At 41.2% G+C, this 21365-nt stretch overlaps 6 protein-coding genes and 2 long non-coding RNA genes across 12 annotated transcripts; 4 read left to right on the top strand and 4 right to left on the bottom strand.

Moving 5' to 3' along the window:
* Positions 1-233: 233 nt before the first annotated feature.
* LOC116929539 (translocon-associated protein subunit alpha) lies at positions 234-1814 on the bottom strand. Its single transcript, XM_032936799.2, has 6 exons — positions 1592-1814; positions 1326-1526; positions 1004-1263; positions 609-790; positions 453-544; positions 234-393 (listed from the first exon to the last, which is right to left on the bottom strand). Exons 1-6 carry the CDS (start codon positions 1662-1664, stop codon positions 320-322), a joined length of 882 nt encoding a protein of 293 aa, XP_032792690.2. The 5' UTR covers positions 1665-1814; the 3' UTR covers positions 234-319.
* Positions 1815-2737: 923 nt separating this feature from the next.
* Positions 2738-3865, top strand: LOC116929540 (E3 ubiquitin-protein ligase TRIM32). The gene is made up of 4 exons (XM_032936800.2): positions 2738-3202; positions 3273-3418; positions 3486-3632; positions 3713-3865. Exons 1-4 carry the CDS (start codon positions 3062-3064, stop codon positions 3744-3746), a joined length of 468 nt encoding a protein of 155 aa, XP_032792691.1. The 5' UTR covers positions 2738-3061; the 3' UTR covers positions 3747-3865.
* Positions 3866-5928: 2063 nt separating this feature from the next.
* Positions 5929-8582, top strand: LOC123475298. The gene is made up of 2 exons (XR_006650314.1): positions 5929-6233; positions 6307-8582. It is a non-coding gene; the product is annotated as an uncharacterized LOC123475298 (long non-coding RNA).
* A 1138-nt stretch (positions 8583-9720) lies between these two features.
* LOC116929536 (SEC14 domain and spectrin repeat-containing protein 1-like) lies at positions 9721-13928 on the top strand. The gene is made up of 11 exons (XM_032936795.2): positions 9721-9743; positions 9858-9971; positions 10084-10270; positions 10889-11244; positions 11397-11588; positions 11736-11850; positions 11973-12217; positions 12291-12413; positions 12510-12701; positions 12766-12938; positions 12996-13928. The coding sequence occupies exons 2-11, from the start codon at positions 9867-9869 to the stop codon at positions 13684-13686; spliced, it is 2379 nt and encodes a 792-aa protein (XP_032792686.1). The 5' UTR covers positions 9721-9743; positions 9858-9866; the 3' UTR covers positions 13687-13928.
* On the bottom strand, positions 10773-12390 carry LOC123475297. The gene is made up of 2 exons (XR_006650313.1): positions 12283-12390; positions 10773-12195 (listed from the first exon to the last, which is right to left on the bottom strand). It is a non-coding gene; the product is annotated as an uncharacterized LOC123475297 (long non-coding RNA).
* Positions 13929-13985: 57 nt separating the features above from the next.
* LOC116929537 (F-box only protein 28) lies at positions 13986-16134 on the bottom strand. The gene is made up of 6 exons (XM_032936797.2): positions 15506-16134; positions 15281-15446; positions 15121-15203; positions 14622-15056; positions 14389-14554; positions 13986-14327 (listed from the first exon to the last, which is right to left on the bottom strand). Exons 1-6 carry the CDS (start codon positions 15977-15979, stop codon positions 14200-14202), a joined length of 1452 nt encoding a protein of 483 aa, XP_032792688.2. The 5' UTR covers positions 15980-16134; the 3' UTR covers positions 13986-14199.
* Positions 16135-16194: 60 nt separating this feature from the next.
* On the top strand, positions 16195-17475 carry LOC123475296. Its single transcript, XM_045177860.1, has 2 exons — positions 16195-16462; positions 17238-17475. Exons 1-2 carry the CDS (start codon positions 16351-16353, stop codon positions 17459-17461), a joined length of 336 nt encoding a protein of 111 aa, XP_045033795.1. The 5' UTR covers positions 16195-16350; the 3' UTR covers positions 17462-17475.
* A 63-nt stretch (positions 17476-17538) lies between these two features.
* Positions 17539-21338, bottom strand: LOC116929534. Of its 5 annotated transcripts, none has more exons than XM_032936791.2 (6): positions 21193-21338; positions 19042-19289; positions 18731-18847; positions 18297-18528; positions 18049-18221; positions 17539-17972 (listed from the first exon to the last, which is right to left on the bottom strand). In XM_032936791.2, the coding sequence occupies exons 2-6, from the start codon at positions 19204-19206 to the stop codon at positions 17829-17831; spliced, it is 831 nt and encodes a 276-aa protein (XP_032792682.2). In that variant the 5' UTR covers positions 19207-19289; positions 21193-21338; the 3' UTR covers positions 17539-17828. The 5 variants fall into 5 exon arrangements, with proteins under 5 accessions (XP_032792682.2, XP_032792681.2, XP_032792685.2 ...); XM_032936790.2 differs by lacking the exon at positions 21193-21338 and adding an exon at positions 20853-20980; XM_032936794.2 differs by lacking the exon at positions 21193-21338 and adding an exon at positions 20853-20980 and having other exon boundaries at positions 18297-18525.
* Positions 21339-21365: the final 27 nt, after the last annotated feature.

The raw sequence follows: 21365 nt of genomic DNA, 5'->3' as shown, positions 1-21365 counted from the left end.
ATAAAATAGAGATATCAACAAACAAATCATCCAAACTAATCATCAGCAAAACAAAGCTGAACCTCGAGTGCAAGGCTATTTATGAGTGCTTGCTGGTGGAAGTTAAACGAAATTAATGCAACTGAAACACGAAGAATGGTTTAAGAAATAAGAAAAAATTAACTTGTTTACGATTGATGGCGCAATTGGAGAATCTGTCCGTAGTCACGAATAAAAGACGAACTTAATTAGCACACTTTTTAACAACTTTATTTTCCCCATGGAAATGTATGCATTTGTTGTTTCTTCGAGATATTTTAATTCTCTTCCCTCTCGCCGATCAATCTGAACTTGAACCGGCCTTTGTTTTTCGCAATCGTGGGCTGCGGCGTGGACTACTTTTTGGGCTTTTGTCTACAGAAAAAAAGGTTTAATATTCCAGAGCATTTTAACGAAACGAAATACATTCTTACTAAGTTCTTTGATAGTGGACTGTGGCAGCCAATCGTAATCGATGCCATCATCAGAAACGGAACCAGTGTTGCGCGCAGTTCCGGTCTCCAACCTTGAAAGACCCGTAATGTGTAAGTCTTAAAAAAAAAAAACACTTTAAATAGATTTAACCATACCTTGAACCGCCACCGCGGCGTTTGCCCATCGATGCAAGAGCCTGTTGGCCGAGAACAAGCATCAACACTACACCGGCGGCCAAGAACAAATACAGGAAGAAAGTTTCACCGTCCAAACCCTCATCAACCTCGACGATGTTAATAGTTTCGTTGAACACCGCTTCGCTAAAAACGCGACCCTCCTGATTGAATACAAACAAATAATAATAGGGATGAGTTACGAGTTGCAACTCACATTTCTCAATTATAGAAACTTTCTTTCCAAATTTCAAGCAACTCAGTGGTTCGGACAGTTGATAATTAATTTTTCATGTGCTACTTCAACTTGGTTATGTTCATCAATGTTGCTTTAGAAAGGTTTAAGGTTTTGCTCAAGAAAAACAATAAAGACTTACATTGTTTCTATAAGCCAGGTTGATGGATAGACCAAATGGCCTTCCTGCAAAGGGTTCTGCAGGGATGAAAGAATATGCCACAGTGGCTTGCTGTTGGGGTTTAACAACTTTAAAGTACTGGATGGCTGAGAAGTTCTGGATCACAAAGGTGTGATCCATGGGGTAGTGGAAGGCAGCTTCAACAGTCTCGATGACCATATCTTGGTTTCCCTTGTTGGTGAATCCGACAAGGAATTCCGCAATTTGACCAGCAGGTAGCTCTAAAAATATTATTTAAAAAATAATGTCCACATAATACAGCACAGTATGGTTGAGTAATCACCTGAACTAGCAGCGCCAGCTGGTTTGGTAAAAAGGATAGTAGTTTCAGCATCAGGGGAAGCGCTTAGTTTTCCATCGTCAGAATCCTCATCATCAGTTCTACTTCCTTCTTCAGCTACACTTGCCTCATCGGCTGTGGAGTCGGCGATATCGTCGTCATTATCTAGTTCATCTTCTTCGGCATAGGCAAAAGGCGACCGCCCTGTAGAAAGTTATGAAATTTGTGAGTACATTTTTGCGTCACTAAATTCAACCAAAACGTATAACCTGTTGGAACGAGAGTGGCGAGCAGAGCAAGAGAAATAAGTAGAATCCATGTCCTGGAAAGTAAGCCCAACATCTTGTGATACTTGGTGAAAAGAACTATTGTTCGAGGAGTAAAACCAAGATGTATGTGTTGGAAAGTTGGGAGACTTTGAAAGCAGACCCGTCACCGTACGTCCATGTGATGAAGCTCGCCCGGCTTGTGCTTACCTCTTGGCATTTCGAGCTTCCGATTGGCCAGCGAAGCCACAAAACCCGAATAGATATTTGTGATGTGGCACACCGTTGCCATATTTTTTCTTTCGTCCTTATGACGTTTCGAACAGGTTGCCTAAAAGAAACTGAAATGATTTTGATTTTTTAAAAACGTTTTTTCTACTTTTGAGCCTATTTCTGACTAAATGTTTAATTAAGAATCGAGCGAACGAGTATAAACTGACTAAAATTTGGAGAACCGTAATAAATCGATTACAATTGATTGTTTTTCACGGCTGATTACGCACCACTAGAGGTACTCTACTACTCTGTTATCTTCGATAGGAATTTTAACTGCATATAAATCCCTATTGTTGGATAGCTTTTACATAACAACACATGTAAAATTCTTGGAAGTCATTATTGTGCATATATAGTCCTCGCTTCTCATAAGTTTATTCGTCTTTCGACATGATATTTGCCAAAGGCCATCCTATTAGATTATTGCTATTCATACTCTGTATGAATATAATTTTACTATTAGAGATGTGAATGCGGCCAAGGCTCGTTAAAATAAACGTAGGATTAGATATGTTTCGTTTATTTTGGCTCACTGCAACTTGTCGACAATATCCGTTTCGCCATCTGACGAAACAATCACACAGCATTTTTGAAAAAAATCTCGCCATCTAGCGACACAAATTGATTACTTTCTACGTTTGAGCGCATTATGAGAAATTAATAATTGGTTTTAAAAGAAACCTCACGTGATGAATAACTTTGGAATTTGCGTGACACAGAAGAAAGATGACAAATACTCCTTTGTCTCTACATTCCCAAAGACTTGGAAAATGAAAGTTTTATGGCTAAATTAAAAGTAAATATTTTGAATTTGAATTGTTGGAACTGTTGCCTCGATTTCGAAGACAAAACCATCGCCAACGTCTGCGAGCCACAGTCTACTACGAGGATCAAACCTGACCCGAACCCCCAAAACCCATCCAAACCCCAAAGGGATTGTGGTTTGTCCTTGCTCTCCCAACCCCACGAAATGTGTCATCATCTTTAACGATGCAGACGTAAATGTGTGCTAATTGAAACGTGGCCATTGCAGTTCTGAGAATGTGACGGACTGATGGCGTTTATAGTCTGTCAGCAGATATTGTTCTGAATTTCTCCGGAAACTATAGAGAAGTGGCAAAAGCTATATAGAGGGGGAAAACAATACTTGACGAAGATGTTTCGTCGAGAAGAGTCAGTCGGAAGATACAGTCAGAGATGGCCAGCAGCTCATCTTCTCCCCAATGGCGAATTATAGAGCGAATTATTTGCAACGCGTGCTTTGAAATACACGATGGTGATCAACATGTGCCCAAACTCTTGGATTGCTTTCACCACATGTGCAAAGCCTGTGTAGAGGTGAGTCTTGTTCTATTTCTATAATTGGTCTTGTTTTTTGTTGTTGTTTTAACATTATGATTGGTAATAGAACAGGATTGTAGATGGCAAGATTAAATGTGCTTTGTGCACCAAAATCACAGACTGTCCCAGTGGCAGTTCTGAAGAAATCTATACTGATGTAGACAAAATGGGGTTAGTGGAGCAGCTCTTCAGGATGTGTCACATCAATGCTGTGTAAGTGTAATTTGTGAACATAATTTACATGATTTGAATAATTACATCACAACACGTGATACTGTAGCCCATTGAATTTCTGTGACAAATGCAAGGAGGGAGCTGTTGAAGTGTGCAAGGTTCGAATGCACAAGATCTATTGCATCACTGAAGATATTAGAAAGTACCTGTTGAAAATCGAGTTTTTGCGACGAGCCTACGAAAAAGAAACCAGGTTAGTCTTTCATCTGGAATCTTATGTTTACACCAGAGATTTAAATGTGTTAATTTTTTTCTTCAAATATCTCGAACAAGGGCGGATTCTGGCATGCTCAACGCGTTGAACTAAATAGGAAGCGGAACCATTTAGATTACCATCTTGACTCGAGGAGATACCGTTGACTGTGTACGTATTAGAGTTGGTATCTTTATCTGCCTTACAGATTCAATACAAATTTATCATCACAATCAGATTTCCTAATTGTTTCTCGGCGAGAGGGGGGATAAAAACAATAGGAAAGACGGGGGGTAGCAGGTCATCTGTCTGCCCATGTCTACTTGATGAGGAGGGGAGCCTTAACCTGCAACCACGGGACGGGTGTATGTTTACGAGCTCACCCTCTTGTCTTACACAGGGCAAGAATTAAAATGATCTGGGTGCCCGCTCGACCTTGAGCAGCCAGATGGGGTAGCTTCCCTCTCGCTCATTCAATTTGGTCGTTACCTCGGTTCCAGGTAGAAATCCGATGCTCACTAACCGTGGGTGAATTATTAATGAAAGCACACAAAAAAACAAAGTGGAATGTGACCGTTGGTCAACTGTTAAAAAAAATGTGGTTGAAATCTGCCTAAAGGAGGAAAAACAACAGCCTCCATTAGTCCACTTTTGCTTTGAAAACAAAACAAAACAGTTTCTATGGATGTTTCTTATGGGTGTCTGGACAACCGCCAAAAGGCTGGTCGATCATTCTTTTTCTTTCCGTACGTTTAGAAAACCATCATGTCGGTATCCTGACTGTTTTACCTGGATGGATGGTGCGTATTCGTGTGGCGTCATAATGACTTTAGTAAAACTGCTTTTGCTTCGGCTACATTTGTTATTCCAACGCCAATGAACTACTTGGCAACTAACACGAAAAATAATAGAGAAACCGAAGAGGTCGTCCACCTAATTTTTGAATCTTTCTTTTCTTGTTTAAATTTGAGGCCGATTGTGCCGCTAGCGAAAGTAAAAAGAAGCCAATAGCGCAATTTTTGTGTGTGCCAAACTTGCACGAGCTTTTAATGATGTTGCTTTGGTGGCACGCACGCGTTCCGCTTCATTCCGGTCCGTGTAGCTTTTGTAACTTCGTGATTGGCCCGCGTTCAGGTGTTGATCATTTGCCGCAGCCACCAGTGATTCCATCCGGAATTTCAGCTTCAGTGATTTTCCTTTGCTGCAACGCCTTTTTTGTTTTTTACGTGTGTTTTTTTCTTTTATTGGTTAGATGACAGAAAATGGCTTGATTTTCGAGAAATAACTGGCGGCTTTTCAAGTCTTTTCAACTATTGTTATTTTTCAAGAAAACGAAGCGGAAAACAAAACATGTTAAGGCAAAATTTAATGAGACTACCGTTTTCTTTTTGGCTTTCTAAGGTAGAAAAGAATTAAACCATCTGTTCGGCGTCACCTCCCATCCATTGTGGCGCATTCACTTTCTTTGTTTCTTTTTCTTCCTTACATTTTTTTCTTTTTTAACGCGATGGGTTTTACAAAAAAGAAACAAAAGGGGGAACACACACGTCATTAAAAACGAAATGTTTGGAGAGTAGGATTTGACTTAACAAAACTTCTCGAAAATGAGAAATCTGCTTTTCTTTTCTCTCTGTGTCTGTTGAATAGGCCACTAAAGTCCGGGTTGGCTCTAGTGTTGGTATAGTCGTCGTCATGATCGTAAAAATTTGATCGGATAGACCACTATATACACACTGGAGGCACAATAATATACCCCACATTTCTCCTTATAAGAAAAAAAATGAATCCAAGGGCCGACCCAGAAATTACAGGGGGGGTGTTCCATGTCATCTCGTTGGAGGCACAAGAAACTCCACCATTGTCTAGATGGTGGTTACAAGAGTACACATCGCTAGAAAGTCGGAAAGTTATTTGCCTGTCTCTCTTTCTCTCTCCCCCTAGGTGTATGGAGGTACATAATATATAATACTAGATGGTGGCAGTTTGAAAAGGAGAACGAAGAAAATTCAAAATTCAAAAATAAAAGAATCATGAAAACATTTAAGTTTTAAACAAGGTTGACCGTTTTCTTTTTAAAAGGGGGGGGGGGTTCTTCCCTATTTTAAATAATTCTCTGATATTTTTTCCTCGTGTGTTGGTATTCAAAAAAAGAAGCCCGCGGGTTTTTTCTAGACGCGAGAGAAGAAGAAAAAGAAAAAAAAAAAAACAGGTTTCTATTTTTTTATTATTTTTTTTTTAAATATACGTATATTCCTCCACTCTATACGTCGAATGGTATAGACTATCTCGCGGGAAAAATAGGTAAAAAAAAAAAAAACAGTGTCTCTGGCTGTTATAAAACCTCAGTCCGAGTGCGCTAGTCGTCCGGGTCGGTCCGTTCTTCGTCTGTGCGCTCCGTCAGCTTGGCATTTTCGCTATCATTTCAAAGAGCCCCATTTTTTTTTTTTTTTTTTTTTAATAATTTTCTTACATAGTTGGTCGTGTTTTGCGAGACATAATAATGAACTAAATGTCAAAGGTCAATGGATAACCCTTCAAATTGTCGTATTTACATCATTCACCCCAGTCAGCGACACCTATCCAACTAGCTGCTTGTTACCGGTAAGTTCAACACCTGCGGTATCTACTCGCAAATTCTTTATTTATTTTTTTTTTTGTTCAACAACAACAAAAGAAAAAAACAAAAAAATACTAAAAATTTAACGAAAAATCACGAAATGAATCAACATTCCTCCGCGTGCTTTTCTCCTTACCCGCGGCACACCTTCGTCGTCAGCAGTTTTTCTTGGCTCTTTTTTTTTTTTTTTGTGTTTAACTTCGTGAAATGAGCAAATTCCAATTTATTAAATTCTCTTTGTCAAGATGCCCGAACAGCATTTTTCTCTCTCTCTCCAATTTTTTTATTATTATTGTTGCAGTCGTTTCCCAATCAAGTCGACGCAAGTTTTCATTTCCGCCATTAAAAAAATAAAAGAATCTTGAAGCTATGAAAATCGCACCAGTGCGTGTTTCTAGCGGTATTCTGACCCGCCGCAACCGACGGCGCTTAAATACCTTTATGTACGGTCTTTTTCTTCTTCTCCCGTCATATATATTTAAAAAAAAAACAAAAAAACGGGTATCGGTGTATATTTGTTGTTGTTGTTGTGTGTTAAATTTTTAACCTTCTTTCATGTCGATGTCATCCTTCCAAACTAGTTACTTTCGATCGAAATGCGGGACGAATGGACGACAATAGCGTGTCAGCATGCTGGCACTATTTGGTTTTAATTCAGGTCAAAATCATCTGTCACGGTGAGACGAATATAAAATGGAGATCGTTTTGAAAAAAACAAAAAACTAAATGGCCCTCCCCCCGCCGATGATTGGAATCTTTTTTCTGGTGTTTATCTTTCGTAGGAACGATAAGGAAAAATAGATGTTCGTGTAAAAAGAAATTGTGCTTCGGGATCCGGAGGCATCAGAGATGCTGAGACCGTGGAATGGGGTCAAATGACTTATAAGAAAGAAAGAAAGAGAGAGAGGTCATCTCTCTCTATTCTTCATAATATCCCGCACAAGAGGTTTCGTTTGGCCTACTTCAGTTCCGGCTTCGCCTTATACAGCGGTGGAAAAAAAATTCATGTCGAAGAGTCGGTCATGAAATGATCATATGCAAATTTAATGCGCGTGTGTGTCGAAATCAGCTTCTTTTGCCTTGTTTGTTGCGACCACAACACAATGAAATGAAATTTAAAAAACAAAACAAAACAAAAACATTCGCCATCAGTTTAGAAAGAAAAGATGGTGGGATTTCGTCATGCGACGTCGATCGAAATGCTGAATAAACTTTTTAAAATGAAGACAGGCAATCGAGGAAATGAAGGATATTTGATGATGGCGGCAATAAGCTGGTCATAATACAGTACCATACGGGGCCGAGGTTGTTTCACAGTTCCAAACTGCAGCAAACGGTCAGCAAAAGCAACGGTCAGCACCATGGCCAGGTTGGCCCTCAGGTGTTTTCATCCTCTCTGTAATAAGTTACAGCCACTAGAAAAAGAAGGGAGAGATGCGGTCCATCTACGGACGGCAGCTGTCTTGAAAATGCCCCCTTCCTATTTTCTTCTTCTTTCCTTCATTTCTGCCCTACAGCTCACAACGCAGGTTGTTTCCCTTTTGTGTGCGCAGTAGGAGAAAAAGCTCATCATTCATCTCGTTGAGTTTCTTCTTCAACCCTCATTGGGCCGCTCACGGGCCTCAACGGATCCGATGGCTGAAGGGAACCCCCCACATATTCGAGAATTAAGATCTAAATAATAACGCCCTGATTGGTCCCCTCCTGCTGTTCATCCGACCATTTCATGTGTCGTCCATTACGAATTGGCTACGCAGCAGTTCCATTCTGTACCCTCATCATGCACCTTTTCATTCCGCCATTTTGATAGAATTATCCCCCCACCCCACTCCTCTTTAAATCCCTAACATGTAGCAGTCCCCCGCTTTCTCCTGTCTCTTCATTGGACGATGAGATTATCAAATAGCGGGCGACTCCCCAACCATTTCCTGTACGTCGTGGAATGTTCGGGTCTTTTCACAACGGAAAAATCAAATAAATTCCTGTACGATTTTATCGCGATTCACTTGCACACATCGGTCGATTCCCCTCTACTGAAATATTGCTGTCTCCGTCCCCCCAAAAAAAATAAAAACAAAATATCCGGTTATCATAAAACTTTATGCTGAGTTGAGGATCGTATCGATCCTCCCTTTTATGGCCATCCGACTGTTGTTGTTTTGTTCTTAGGGCGATGACTGTATTGTTTATACACACACAATATCAGCCTGTCCAAAATGTCCCACGCCATTTTTCTATTCACATCAAATAACACAGAACCGACTTTTGAATTTCAAAAAAAAAAAAATTCTTTTAAAAATTTGTGTTCCATAACAGGGTCACGAGAAGAAGAAAAGAAAAAAAAACGGGACATACAGATGGCAACGACGCGAGATATCGAATCGGAGTTGAAGCGACGGGTGGCGTACCTGCCGGGCGGTCGAGATCGATCGGGTCAGCCATTAATTGTCGTCCCAATCGATCCGCCTCCAGCCGGATTGTGCGGCGCTGGCGGAGCCGTGGGATCTTCTGCCAGTACGACCGCCAACAACAACAACAACAACAACAGCCGCGCTCCCAATCAGCACGGCCGTGAATTGAACGACTCGTTCGATTCCGATTCGCGGCTGATGACCCGCGGAGAAGAGGAACGATGCCAAGATCTCGATCGAGTCCTACGCTATTTACTACCCATCGCTTTGTAAGGAGATGTTCCACTTCTTTTTTTTCTTTCTCTTAAATTTTTTTATTTTATTATTTTTTTTTGGGTTACTAAAACGTGAAAAAAACAACTAAATTCTACGTCGGTTGCGTGAAAGAAAACATGTGTGTGTCTTTTGTGTGTGAAATCCAAGACTTCCGACATTTTTCTGCTGTTGATGACATTTCGAAATGATGTCAAACAAAACGAGTTTTTGGTTTCAAAAAAAAAAGAAGAAGTCGAAGACGATTATTTCTCGCTGGATCGAGCGGCGGGCGAGACCGCGGTGGCGGGTCTGGACAGCTTTTAAGCCGTCCATTGAAATCTTGATGTATGGTTAAAAGATCATTTCAAACCCCAAAAACAAAACTTGTTTCTATAGTTTCCCGTCTTGGCAGTCTGACAAATTTTCCTAATTGCTTTCGCCCTCTTTTATTTTCGACTTCCATCAAAGCCTTCAAACTATGCAAGCACTTGGGGCCGTTTGAATTCCATTAAGCCTTTAGGCTGTGTATATCAAATGAAATCGGGAAAACAAGAAACGAATCTCTCTCAAAACGTGGGAATTGAATCATCTAAATTTTCATTTGATTTCTCCTTCTTTGAAAAAAAAAAAAAAGGGGCTCGTCGACAACGAAGAGTGTCGTCGTGCTCATGGACGCCCGCCAGGGTTGCTGGCGCCTGCTGAGAGCTTCGACAGAGCAGGTGCAAATCACGCTAGCCAACCACCTGGCCGCTGTCTGGGCCCTTAAAGCCGGAACCTTTCTGGGAAAAGCAGCACGTCGAGTGCGTTAAAAGCCGGCAAGATTGCAAGGTACGTTACTGCTGCCGACTCTCGTCTTTCATGAGCTTTAATCGATTTGATTTCTGATTGCGCGCGTGTGTCACGAGAAACTATAAAATTTAAGATTCATAAATACCCGCGCAGATTCAGTACATGTCGCTGAGCAAACTGCACAAGTTCGTCGATTTGGATCAGCTACCAGAAGAGCTCGGTGGTCAACTTCCTTACCAACACAAGCAGTGGGTCAAGAACCGATTGGTACGTAACCCGAAACCCTTCCATCATTTGCGACTGAACGTGAATTTTCATTGGCGCTTTCGAGCCATTGCTGACAACTCATTTTTTCATTTTCACACACACACACACGCAGAGGATGGAAACGTTTGGGAAACGGTCGCAGATGATTCTGGCCAACTTGTCGGAAGTGCGCGGCCAACTGGAACGCGGCTGCGAGCTGCAAAAGAGTGACGGCGGCTTCCGCATGATCGATTGGATGGTCTCGCTTGGCACGCTCTACCGCAATTGCCTAGCCAACGTCCGCAAAGTCGAACAAAACGGTAAATTCACGCCCTCTTCTCACACATTCCTAGCCATCGTAAATCCGTCAAGGTTCTTTTCTTCTTTTTTTTTAAAGAATAACAATTCGTGTTTATTTTTTTCACGGAACGGCAGCTTTCTCCGTCTCTCTATCAAAAATCTTTTCAAACCTTTTTTCAATGTTGTTTCAAAAAAAAACAACAATTTTAATGAAATGCACATAAACATTCCTATAAAAAAAAAAAAAGAAAGAAGAAGGGGGGAAGAGACCTACTTTCTCCTGGCCGTCGTTTTCCGGGACCATTCGTTTCGCTGTCATTATAGGCACGCAGCCATCAAGACAACAACACAAAAAGGAATAAAGAAAAAAAAAAGCGAGAGATAAAAGAAAAAGGGACTTCTTCTATAATTATGGGGTGTCCAAAACGTCCCACATAGATATTACAGCACAGCATTTTCAAAACGCTCAAAAAAATCATATGATCCATTTGAACTTGTGGGTTATTATAATTTTTTTTTTCAAATTTTGGAAAGTCTTTTTTTTTTTTTGAAATTAAATACGGTGACCTCAATCGTCTAGATGGGGTTGATTCGTTCTTGTTTAAAAAAATAAATAAATGTGTGATGTCCTACCGCAGGAAGAAAACTCTACAAACAACTGGAGACGGATGAAGAGTCGGGGTTCCGGCTGGCCAGGACAGATGGATCCGTCACAGAGTACACGACCCAGTGTCAGCGACTCGTTCAGGAAGCCTTGGCCGGAATACGCGGACGCGTGGGCGAAGCTGAACAATTGTACGCCGAACTTCAGTGCGGCATCCAGCACGCACGCGAAATCCGACGCCTGGAGGCCGGAGTGGAGGCAGTCACAGGTTGGGTACTGGGACCAGGCGCTGATCTCCTCCGTCAGCTGATTCTACGCGGAATCGGCCAGGATCCCGACTCAGTCCTGGTGCTCCAGCAGGAACTGGAACACCTAGAGCTCAAGTGTCGCGTAAGTCCCGTCATCCATCCGTTCAAAAGTCATTTGAAAACAAACATGGAAGTTGGTGGGATAAAAGCAAACAACGCCCATCGATTCTCCCTTCGTTCCATCCACGTCATTGTCGAGTCTAATTAGATATTCACCTGTCTCCGTACATCTAGGATACCTATGCCAAATATGCGGAAGTGCGCCATCGACTGGGCTTCCTCTTCCGGTCGCGCTGCATCCTGCCCAGTGACATCAAGCCGAGGCGTAGTTTCATGGACTCGGTGTGTCGGACGTTTGCCGGTCTACTGGAACGACGTCGGCGCGTCCTCATCACGTCCTACAAATTTCACCGCCTTCTAGCCGAGGTTAGATGAATCATCGTTATTTTTCGTTTCAACCAATTTGCCTATCGTCGTCGTAATGAATGTCAATTGACGTGATTATAATACGACTACCATCAGACATAATGATGACGGATTTTTAATGGGTTTATGATTTGTTTTTTTTTACAGTTCCATGTCAAATTGGCTGACGCTTTGCGGGCCGTTCAGTCGTCGGAGGTGGGCGAGGATCCAACAAAAGCTGAAGGTGCCATGAATATGTTGGACGAGTTCCAGCAATCGATCGGTAACGATCCATAAACATCAATCGATTATTTTCACGTGCCAGAACGAACCGTGTACGTCATCGCCAATATTCTTTGTTCTTTTGTGCGCGGTGTGTGTGGATTGTTCTTCGGTTTGAATTAGACGGACTGTGCGGCGAAGTGGAATCGGAAGCGCAGCGTTTGCTGGACCTGTTGGTTCTTCCGCCACGCGATGCCGTCGGACGGGAACTGCAGGGCTACGACCACCGACGTGAAAGGCAACACGTTCAGTTCTTTCTCAGACGGGTTCAAGACGGCCAGGGACGTCTGCAACATGCCTGGAGCATGGAACGGCTCAGGTTGCGAAGAATTATTGAAATATCAACCTGCGAAAGAGATTCCCAACAGGTAAAAAAACACACTCGTATGATCAGATGAAATAGCACACGACACAAACAAAACACCTGCCGTACGTTTAAAGGCTTTGGCGTGGCTCGGCGACTTGTGCAACGTCATGAAGACCTCGAGGGGTCGAGTGGGATGCAACCAAACTGAAGTCCAAGTGCTCAAACAGCAACAGTCTAAATTTCAAGAAACGGCCAGGGTAAGTCTGATGGAATGTTTTTTTATTTTTGAATTCTTATTTTGTTTACCTTTATCCGGCTTTAATTTCTTTTTTTTTTTTGCAACTGGCATTTAGGGAGCTTATGAGTACGGCATGGGTTTACTGATGGCCGCTCTTGTTCTGCGTCGCTCGGCCAGCCTGTCGCCGGACCGTAATCGCCAGTTGGCCGCCATGCTCGGTTCCGTCTGGAACCGCCTCTTGGCCGCTATTCGCGAACAGATGACGCGTCTCAGAGTGGCTGGACTGTTCTATCGTGACATTGCACAGGTTAGAGGTTTCTTGTTTTGAATGGCAAAGTTGGAAATGATTTTCAACGGATGCCCGATTGCAGCACGAAGCCGATCTGAATGATCTGGTCAACTCCGAGAGTGAAACCAAATGGACGAAAGAGAATGGAGGCGATTCTCCGGATGCCGAGCAAGTCTTCCGCACTCTGGGACGGACCGTCCGACTTGGTCGGCTATTGCAGCGCAAGATTCTCGAGCCTCTATTACCAGGAGAAGGGTAATTCTTGAAACATTAGTTATTAATGACTTAAAATAATAGTAAAATTGATTGCAGGTTTGATGGATGTCCGGAAAATCAACAAGCCGTTCAGGTGATTAGCGAGAGGATCAGTTGCGTGACGGATTTAGCCCATCGGTTGGACGTGGCCTTGGGTAACCGTACAGACTCGTACGTCGATACCTACATCATGGATGACAGCGTCTTCGACATGGAGGAGATCGACGTCGAAGTTGGTTTCGAAGAATCCGAAAACATCAGTCCCGATTCCAGCCCCAAGGATGAGGACGCCAGCAAATCGTCCTGCTATCAATCAGCATCGTCCAACTGCAGCTGGAACAGCCTCAGTCCCGGCCGGAACATTGTTTCAAAAACGCTGGAACAGCTGGACATGAAGCCAATGGATGACTTCCGCGATTACGTCAATTTCACGCCGACGCCCTCAAAACTCTTTTTGCAGACTTGCACACCTTCGTCGGGCGTGGGATCGTCTACTTCTGGGGGTTCCATCGGCGGACTATCGCCCAACTCGTCGGAAGACAGCGGATTCGGAACTGGACTCAGAGTCTATAACGGCAGCGGATCCAGCAAACTGTTCGTCAAGCCGGACGAACCAATTGCTACAAATGCCGACACAACTACCAGCGTAGACAAATCAATGAATAAAATGGATGACTTGCTGGGAGGGTCACGATTCCGTAGCAGCATTTGTTACGCCCGTTCAGCATCTTGCGACTCACTCTTTTAAAAAATTAATAATAATAATTGAAAAAAAAAAAAGACTCAATTCAAATGGAAATAATTATTTTGCAAATCACTCAAGAGTTTAAGGTCGCTTCGTTTCACCTGTTTTTCTTTCTTTGTTGGTTTTCATTTTTTTCTTTTTTTTTGTATTTTCACTTCCATGGTTCTTGTCATAACGCGCCGCACTAACTGTTTGCCAACGTTTTCATTCCTCCAGAGATAAGAATAAATTATATTATTCTAAAATGTGCGTCTGTAATTCCAATTTTGGTCTGCAGTCAATTTTCGAAACGACCGAAGCAGTCTATGTCCACGATGGTATATTCAAGGTTTAGTACGGTTCGTACAAATTCAACTGTCGACAACTTTCTGAACGAATCGTAGAAAAACAATTTCGGAGACAGCTATTAAAAAGATGGTGTTGTTATAAATAAACCCCCAAAACAGACAATTGATAATTAAATGAAATGTGGTCCGTCTAGTTACAAACACGATGTTTCTCTCTATTGGTGTCGTTTTATTGTAAACTCTTGCGACTACGCAGTGACATCGAAAAACTAGAAACGACAGATTTTTGCCCTTTGACAGTCCTAAGAATATCGCGTTTCACGATTGGAGGTTCTTCGGCAACTGTTTCTTCGTCGTCTATATCAATAAAATGTGTGGAACGCGGCATGAAATCATAATGAAATCCATTTGTTTTTACCTTCAGCTGGTCTCTTACGACCACTTGGAGGCGGAGTTACGACCGATGGAACATGATCGCCCTCGGTTTCATTGCTGCTGATTTTCTTTTCCAGCTGTATAAGCTTTCGGCTGTATTCACTTAATAATCTGTCTTGCTCGGCAATTTTTCTTCCATAATCAAATATCTAGATGGAGTTGTAGAATAGATCACACCAAACATAATTGGAGAAAAGATCGTTAGATAACACACACCTTAGTTCTGAGATCCATAATCTGCTTTTTCTGACTGTTGATCGTCATGCGATTTTGCTGAACTGCCAATTCTATCTTGAGATTAGACGAGAGACTGCTTTGATTTGTGTTAGGGCTAGTAAATGAAGCACGGACAAAATTATTTAGAGTTTTGCTCGCGAGTGGTGTGCAACTGGCAGAGGTGGACGGTGACGGCAAATTCGATTCGCTATCGCTGTCATCGGCATCCGCAAGACAACGGATGAAACGAGGCGAGTTATTGCGAATCGCAGTGTTGATCATTTGGTTACGTTTCATAGTGGGAACTATGTGCTCTTCAAAGTGCTCCATTGCCATTGAAGAAATATCTCGAAGTTCTTGTAGAAGCTCGTAAGACTTGGGCGGATTTTTGTGAACTACAACTTCTCTCAGGACTCTGTAACATTCATCCAGTACCTGAAAAAAGATATGGTTAATTTATCTTTTGAACAATGGGCTGAAAAAAACAACCTAATCTTACTTTCCCAGGGATGAAACAAAACACCCCAAGCACCGTGTACTTGTAATATGTCATGGACAGGAGAGACAGGCGTGTCTCAATTCCTAAAAATGATTGGTTTTCAATTAAACCAGATTGACTATATATATTAAACTCCAGATTGATTCATTCCAAAATATACCTGTCAAGACATCAATATGTCTGGCAAGAGGGTGTGTTCTTCTTTCTGACTCCCTTCTTGGCAACTTGGCTTTCATCTCTTTGAGGCAGCGATTGTGGTATCGCTGAACAGACAAGAAACCTTTGTTCAGAATTTTTTGGCATACATCATTGAACTGCCGATTAACCTACAATACAGTGAAACATGGATTAACACAAAGAATGAAGACGAGCAGGTGTGAAATACCAATCTGAGTTTTGCTATTTCATCATAAGGTAAATGAGAAAGGATTTCCTGGAAAACATCGTCATTGAGCGATAATATAGTGAATTTTTCCTCGTGATCTTCGTTAGAGCGACCATGCACTTGTATATTTATGGTCTGTTTTCCCATGTTCAGAGAAATTTTATCTCCGAAATCCAATACTAAATCCGTCATGTCTATTGCACTACTGTCCGTCTCTATACGACTGTCGGTAAAGGCGAAAAGTATAAACAAAATTGACGACGAAAAACGTCTGCTTAGGGCTAGTATTCCCCGTTCAAAGATGGCGACCTCATCGACCAAAACAAACTTCCAGTGAATTAGCAACTTTTCATGAAAGTGGTGGGAAGAAGTACTCGGCCAGAGAGGGCCATCAAATATATTTGCAGTGCTTCTTTCGGAAGGGAGTCCTGCGGATACAATAGTTGAATCCTTTTGATCAAAATTCAAAAGCATCGTCTCATAAATAAAAGCTGTGAAGCTATGAGTTAGACTCTATATGATGAACTTCCATTTGATTTTAAACTTGCGAAACCAGTTGACGTAAACACCCATTTTGAGGTGGCCCCAATTTTATCTCGAAATCGACACTCATCGACTAACGGACTTCCTTGACATTTTAACCTCGAATGCGTTCGGGATGAGGATGTTAGATTAACGCATAAATCTTCACCACAATTCATTTCCTGCCGATAAGCGAAGTAGAATCGTAGGCAGTTCCCTTACTATCTCTAATAAACACGAAGCCTTGTAGAAGTAAACAGGTTGTTACGAATCAGGCGATACTGCTAGACGTCTTTGTAACGCATAGTTTACTACACTTAGTCATGACGAGGAGCACTAATAAACTCTTTTCCAACAAAGTATGGATCTGTTTGTTCTTGACCACTGTTTGGGCTTCCCTGATTTGCAGCCTGCCCAATGAAAACCGTTCATCAGGTAAGACCAGCCCGACTTAAGTTCAATTGTTACACTGGATTTTTTTTTTATTTACTGAGGTAGTTATTTAAGTTTAATTTATGCATACTTCAACTCTGCGCTTTTCGAGGTTTTAGCCTAACTTCCTGTCGTGAGGTTGAAGGAATTTTCATACCAGAATGTTACGCGGAGAACCTCTGGGACCTGATGGCATGGAATTCGTTGCTTTTTGCGTATGTTTAAGCATCTAGAGAATCATTAAAATTGTTTGTTCCTGTCTTGTTCTCCCCCTCAAATGCGAACCCCAAGTGCCTCCTAGCACATTCGTGCACAATGTTGAATCAGGAATGACAGTAGCGACTAGAAAAATCTCACTGTTAATCAAAAATAATTTTGAACCGACATTGGGAAAAAAATAAAAACAAAATATCTTAGTTAACGATGTCCATGCAATCATCTAATGTTCCCCTTCCACCGGGCTTCATAAAACCCGTCGTAATAAGAACGAACTGGAAACATTATCTTTCTGAATGCGTCCGAAGTTTTAAAATGCAGAAATATCAGTCGACTGTATAATATGGTTTGATCTTATAGATAGTAAAAGCCATCAATTCACATTCTAACACACGTTCCATGTCCGCCCACAGTAGACATTTCTTTGAAAATGAAATTCCATGTTCAAAAACACCAAACCAGGAAAAATTTCAGAAATATTTTGCAGATAATTTTAACAAAAAAAACAACAAAACAATTATCTATTTTTTAAATTAATGTGTTTATTTATTGTTATTTTTAGAACTAGTTGAGCCGAAGATTTCGGGAGCTGATTCGAGTCCTGTCACCACCACTGACAGGCCATCAACTGATGATTTAATTGATTACGATTTTGACACTGGCGATGATGATAACGATGATGACGGCCCCAATCCAGCGATGGTACAAAGCATTTCCCCATATCAGACTAATCCGAGCTTTTCGTGTATTATCTTACCCATTTTCCTTAGCGTGGTTGTCAAATAAAATGTGACGATGTATTGATTGTTTAACGGTTATCCACGAGGCTAGAGTTTTAATTATGACACTATACGGCGGTTAGCTAAAATTGTTGCCTCTGTAATTCAGTGGAACTGTATTACATTATCATTCTTTTGTTTTAAAGGAATGTGATTATCAGGGTTTTTGCCACGGTTTGGCAAGAGGCTGGGTGACGGAAAAAGAAAAAGGAAACAAATGTTTCAACAGAAATTTGGCTAATATCAAGGTCTTCTAGGAAGCCCAGTAAGGAGAATAGTAAATTGTAGGTCTATTCCAGTCACACTGTTCCATGACGCAATACAAATTTCATTGGCAAAATAACGCGTCATTTTCCCGTGGTGGGACTATGCTGCTAGAGGATACCAGTCCAAGTACATTGCAATTTCATTCCTATTTTGTTTAATAAATTATTAGCGGTCATAATCAAATGACTTCCCGTCGATGTGTAATCGATGCCTAGAACTCCCATCTCCGTTTGCAAGCTTACAGGAGAAACCTGTAAAAAATTGGGTTAAAACAAAATTTGATTAGAAAGAGATAAATTTTTCGTTTTTGCTCGTTATGTGGCTTACCCAAAATCTGGCCCCTGCCGATAACGTATTGCATTTCAAGGCGATTTTAGAATGCGGGGGATACGCCACAAAGGCGTACTGGCAAATGAAGCTGACGCCTGTTGTGGCAATATCTACAAGAACGGTCCCATTGGGCGCCGCCGAGACGGCAGAATTCAAACCGGAGTCACAAGCTAAATGGCGCGAAATTTGAATTCATGATTTTAAAATGTAATTTTCCGAGTTGTTTTAGGCAGAAAAACGCTTACTTCTGATGGTTTCAGCAGGTGGTGGTGTTGCGCAGGTAGGACAAGTAGGACATGTAATCGGGGTAGGGGTAGTAGTTGAGGTTGACGTATCAGAAGAGTTGGAGCACATTGAGGTAGAAGGACATGTTACGGGCGAAACTGGGCACGATTGGGTTGCAGGGCATAACGGACACGGACTGCATGGCGACATAAAATTTGGGAAATAGCCAAAAAATGGTCCTACTGGCTGCTGCTGTTCTAAGTCATGAACGTAAAGCATGGGAAAAAAAAACTGCTTTAGATGAGTTGTCTCGCAAAAATTACGTTAAACATAACAGACTGTGAGTATTTGAAAATGATAACAGAGTGACTGTATAGCAACGAGCCTTAACTAGCTTTTGTTTTCAAGCAGAGATTGCCTGAAACTTATGGCGAAAAAAATTGGGTTCATTTACCATTGTTGGGTATTGCGTATCCGTCGATGGATAATAAGGGGCTTGATGGGGAAGCAGCAATAGCTGCTTAGATATCCTCGATGTGCTTGCCAACGGAAGCAAGCAAATGTTAATGACCTATATGATACACAAAACAATAAACATTTATGTTTTGCGTTAAATCATCAGCTCTCAATCGACAACACAAAGTTACAAGAATATCTTGACTCTAGGGCTTACTTATGAATGTTGATTTTCTTAAGACAAAACGGGCTAAACATTTTATTTGATCTATTATTTATTAAAAACTAATACACAACAAAGTATTTTACCTGCAATGCGTGGATGATGAACGAGTACTTCATGGTTAATAGGGGATTGAAGAGATCACGCTTCATGTGGCAAGAATCTATCCCAACAACACCGAGCCAGGACGTTGAATGATTTGTATGGTGATTCCTAGCGAGTTTGATCTGAATGTCTAATGCCCTGGGCATGACCCAAGTGTTGCCCAAGCACAATCAAATGCTATACGCCCGCATCCAGATGTTAAGTTCTTTCAGATTTCCGCACCGGTAGCCTAAAGAAACAACAACATCCAATTTCACGGTTATCATCAACCAATTTAACACCGATTTCGGGACATAACTGATTCACTTTATACTTTAATACGCAAACCAGCAAAAGTATAAAAGAAAATGCTGATGTTTAATGCTGCACTTGGTAAATGGATTCAATTCATTTAAATGATTAAAGTTCACAATTGATATGGTAGCTTTCGATTTCAGTTGACTATTTCATTTTCAAAATGTTTCGAATACTGGAATATATAGAAACCTGTGCAAACTCAATAAAAACAAGACTCGTCATTCGCCGAAGTTGTCAGAAAAATGTATTTTTGTCGCGCTTCAAGCGTCGCTGATCAACGAATTCGGGAATCTTGTTTCCCCCATCACGCGCCTCCAAGGTCTTTTCAAACTGGTTCCAATGTTGAAAACACGTTTTCAACTTACGGCATTCCATCGGTTACATAGATACCATCAACCGAAAGACAATTGCCTGTTGCTAAGAGTCGCTGTCTCGTAAAAACATCGTTTGAACTTGTCGGAATCTGAAATTTGAACGCAACGTTCGGTGTTTGCTTGGGCGAATCGAAATGGATATTTTTATGGACTGCCTAGAAAAACAAATGCACTAACTCACGATAATAACTTTTTTTTTTCAAATTTAACTGTAATTATGTATTACTTTAATATAATATTAATTAATGTTAATATGAATGTCACTCTTGTTTACCTGTGTCATTTCTCAACAACACATTGTTGATTATTCAGCACTTAAACTTTGTTAAAGAGAGAAAGGGAATCATAATGACTTAGGCTAAATACCTGAATACATTTCTCTGACCTACGTATGCCATTACGGATCTCAGTCGTAGAACGAGCAATGTGACCTCTCTCTTAACCTTCAGACCCACAAGTTCAATGAGCAAATTTTATCTTTCATTTTTTTTCCCCCTTTCGTTTGTAAAAAACAAATCCTTTTCCCTCCACGCCTCTATCAGTTTTGAAAAATTGCACTATCGATATATAGTAATCATATTAATTGAATCATGCTACGAGAATTTGATAAAAATGTTGGTTTAAAATACATTAGAAATTCAGTGGCCTGGAAAAAGAAATAGGGAAGTTAGAAAAAGGATCTCTAGAGGAAGAAGGATCGGGTGTCGACTTGTCGTCTGATGCACTTGTAATCAGATAGCACGAACATGAAAGGTGGATGGCTGCATGAACGTAGTCCACTATCCGACACCTACCAATCTTGAATCGGAAATGACAGACGTGACCAAAATTTGTGCACCAGCTAACCAAGACCAATTGGAAATTGGGCGTTGTCACTAGGATTCAACACATATACGAAACTAGTGATGATATCGAGTTTTTATTTTTTTTTTGCTGTCACTTCATATCGAGTTCAATATTTGACTTAATCAGGCAGGAATGCGTACATGCTTTCAGCCAAGTTTCCTACATGTCATTACCCTGTTGGATTCCTTGGCATTTGTGGCTGAATAATACAAGCCAGTGTCTTGTTACAACTTGGAATGAGACGCAATTCTATTCTATTTAAATTGTATGCGTACCGTAAAAACAACAAGTCAGTCCCACGCTTTCGCCATTGTTACCACTAGATCTAAACAGGAAAATGCCGGGGAATAAACAAAAGACGCTTGATCGTCCAAAACAGCTGCAGTTTCTGGTCGGGCGCAGACTACATTGTTGTTTGATACGTGTGTGGTACATGACCCAGGTGAATTCGCGAGAAACAAACGGCCTCAGTTAAGCTTCATCGCATGTTTCCTTTATGCAGCCAAGAATAACACCACTCTGTTCTTGTTAGTGTCGCAGACTATCAGTGTTGCTATTTTCCTTCAGTTTATATTCAGCCAAAAAATATTCAAAAACAAAAAAAGGAAATCTTACCTCATACACTGTAGCTGTTTGGTATCGACGACAGCTGTTCTCATAACTTTCAAAATTTCCATCATTTCCTAATTTCTTCTACTAGTTCTCAGGCAGTTGGAGAGTGTTGCACAGAAAGAACTTAAGATAACTTTTGAACGGTATATCGATCACGATACAAACGAATAAATCAG

The sequence above is a fragment of the Daphnia magna genome, linkage group LG8, assembly GCF_020631705.1.
Source record: "Daphnia magna isolate NIES linkage group LG8, ASM2063170v1.1, whole genome shotgun sequence".
Classification (NCBI taxonomy): Eukaryota; Metazoa; Arthropoda; class Branchiopoda; order Diplostraca; family Daphniidae; genus Daphnia; species Daphnia magna.
This window is presented reverse-complemented; position numbering and strand designations above follow the sequence as displayed.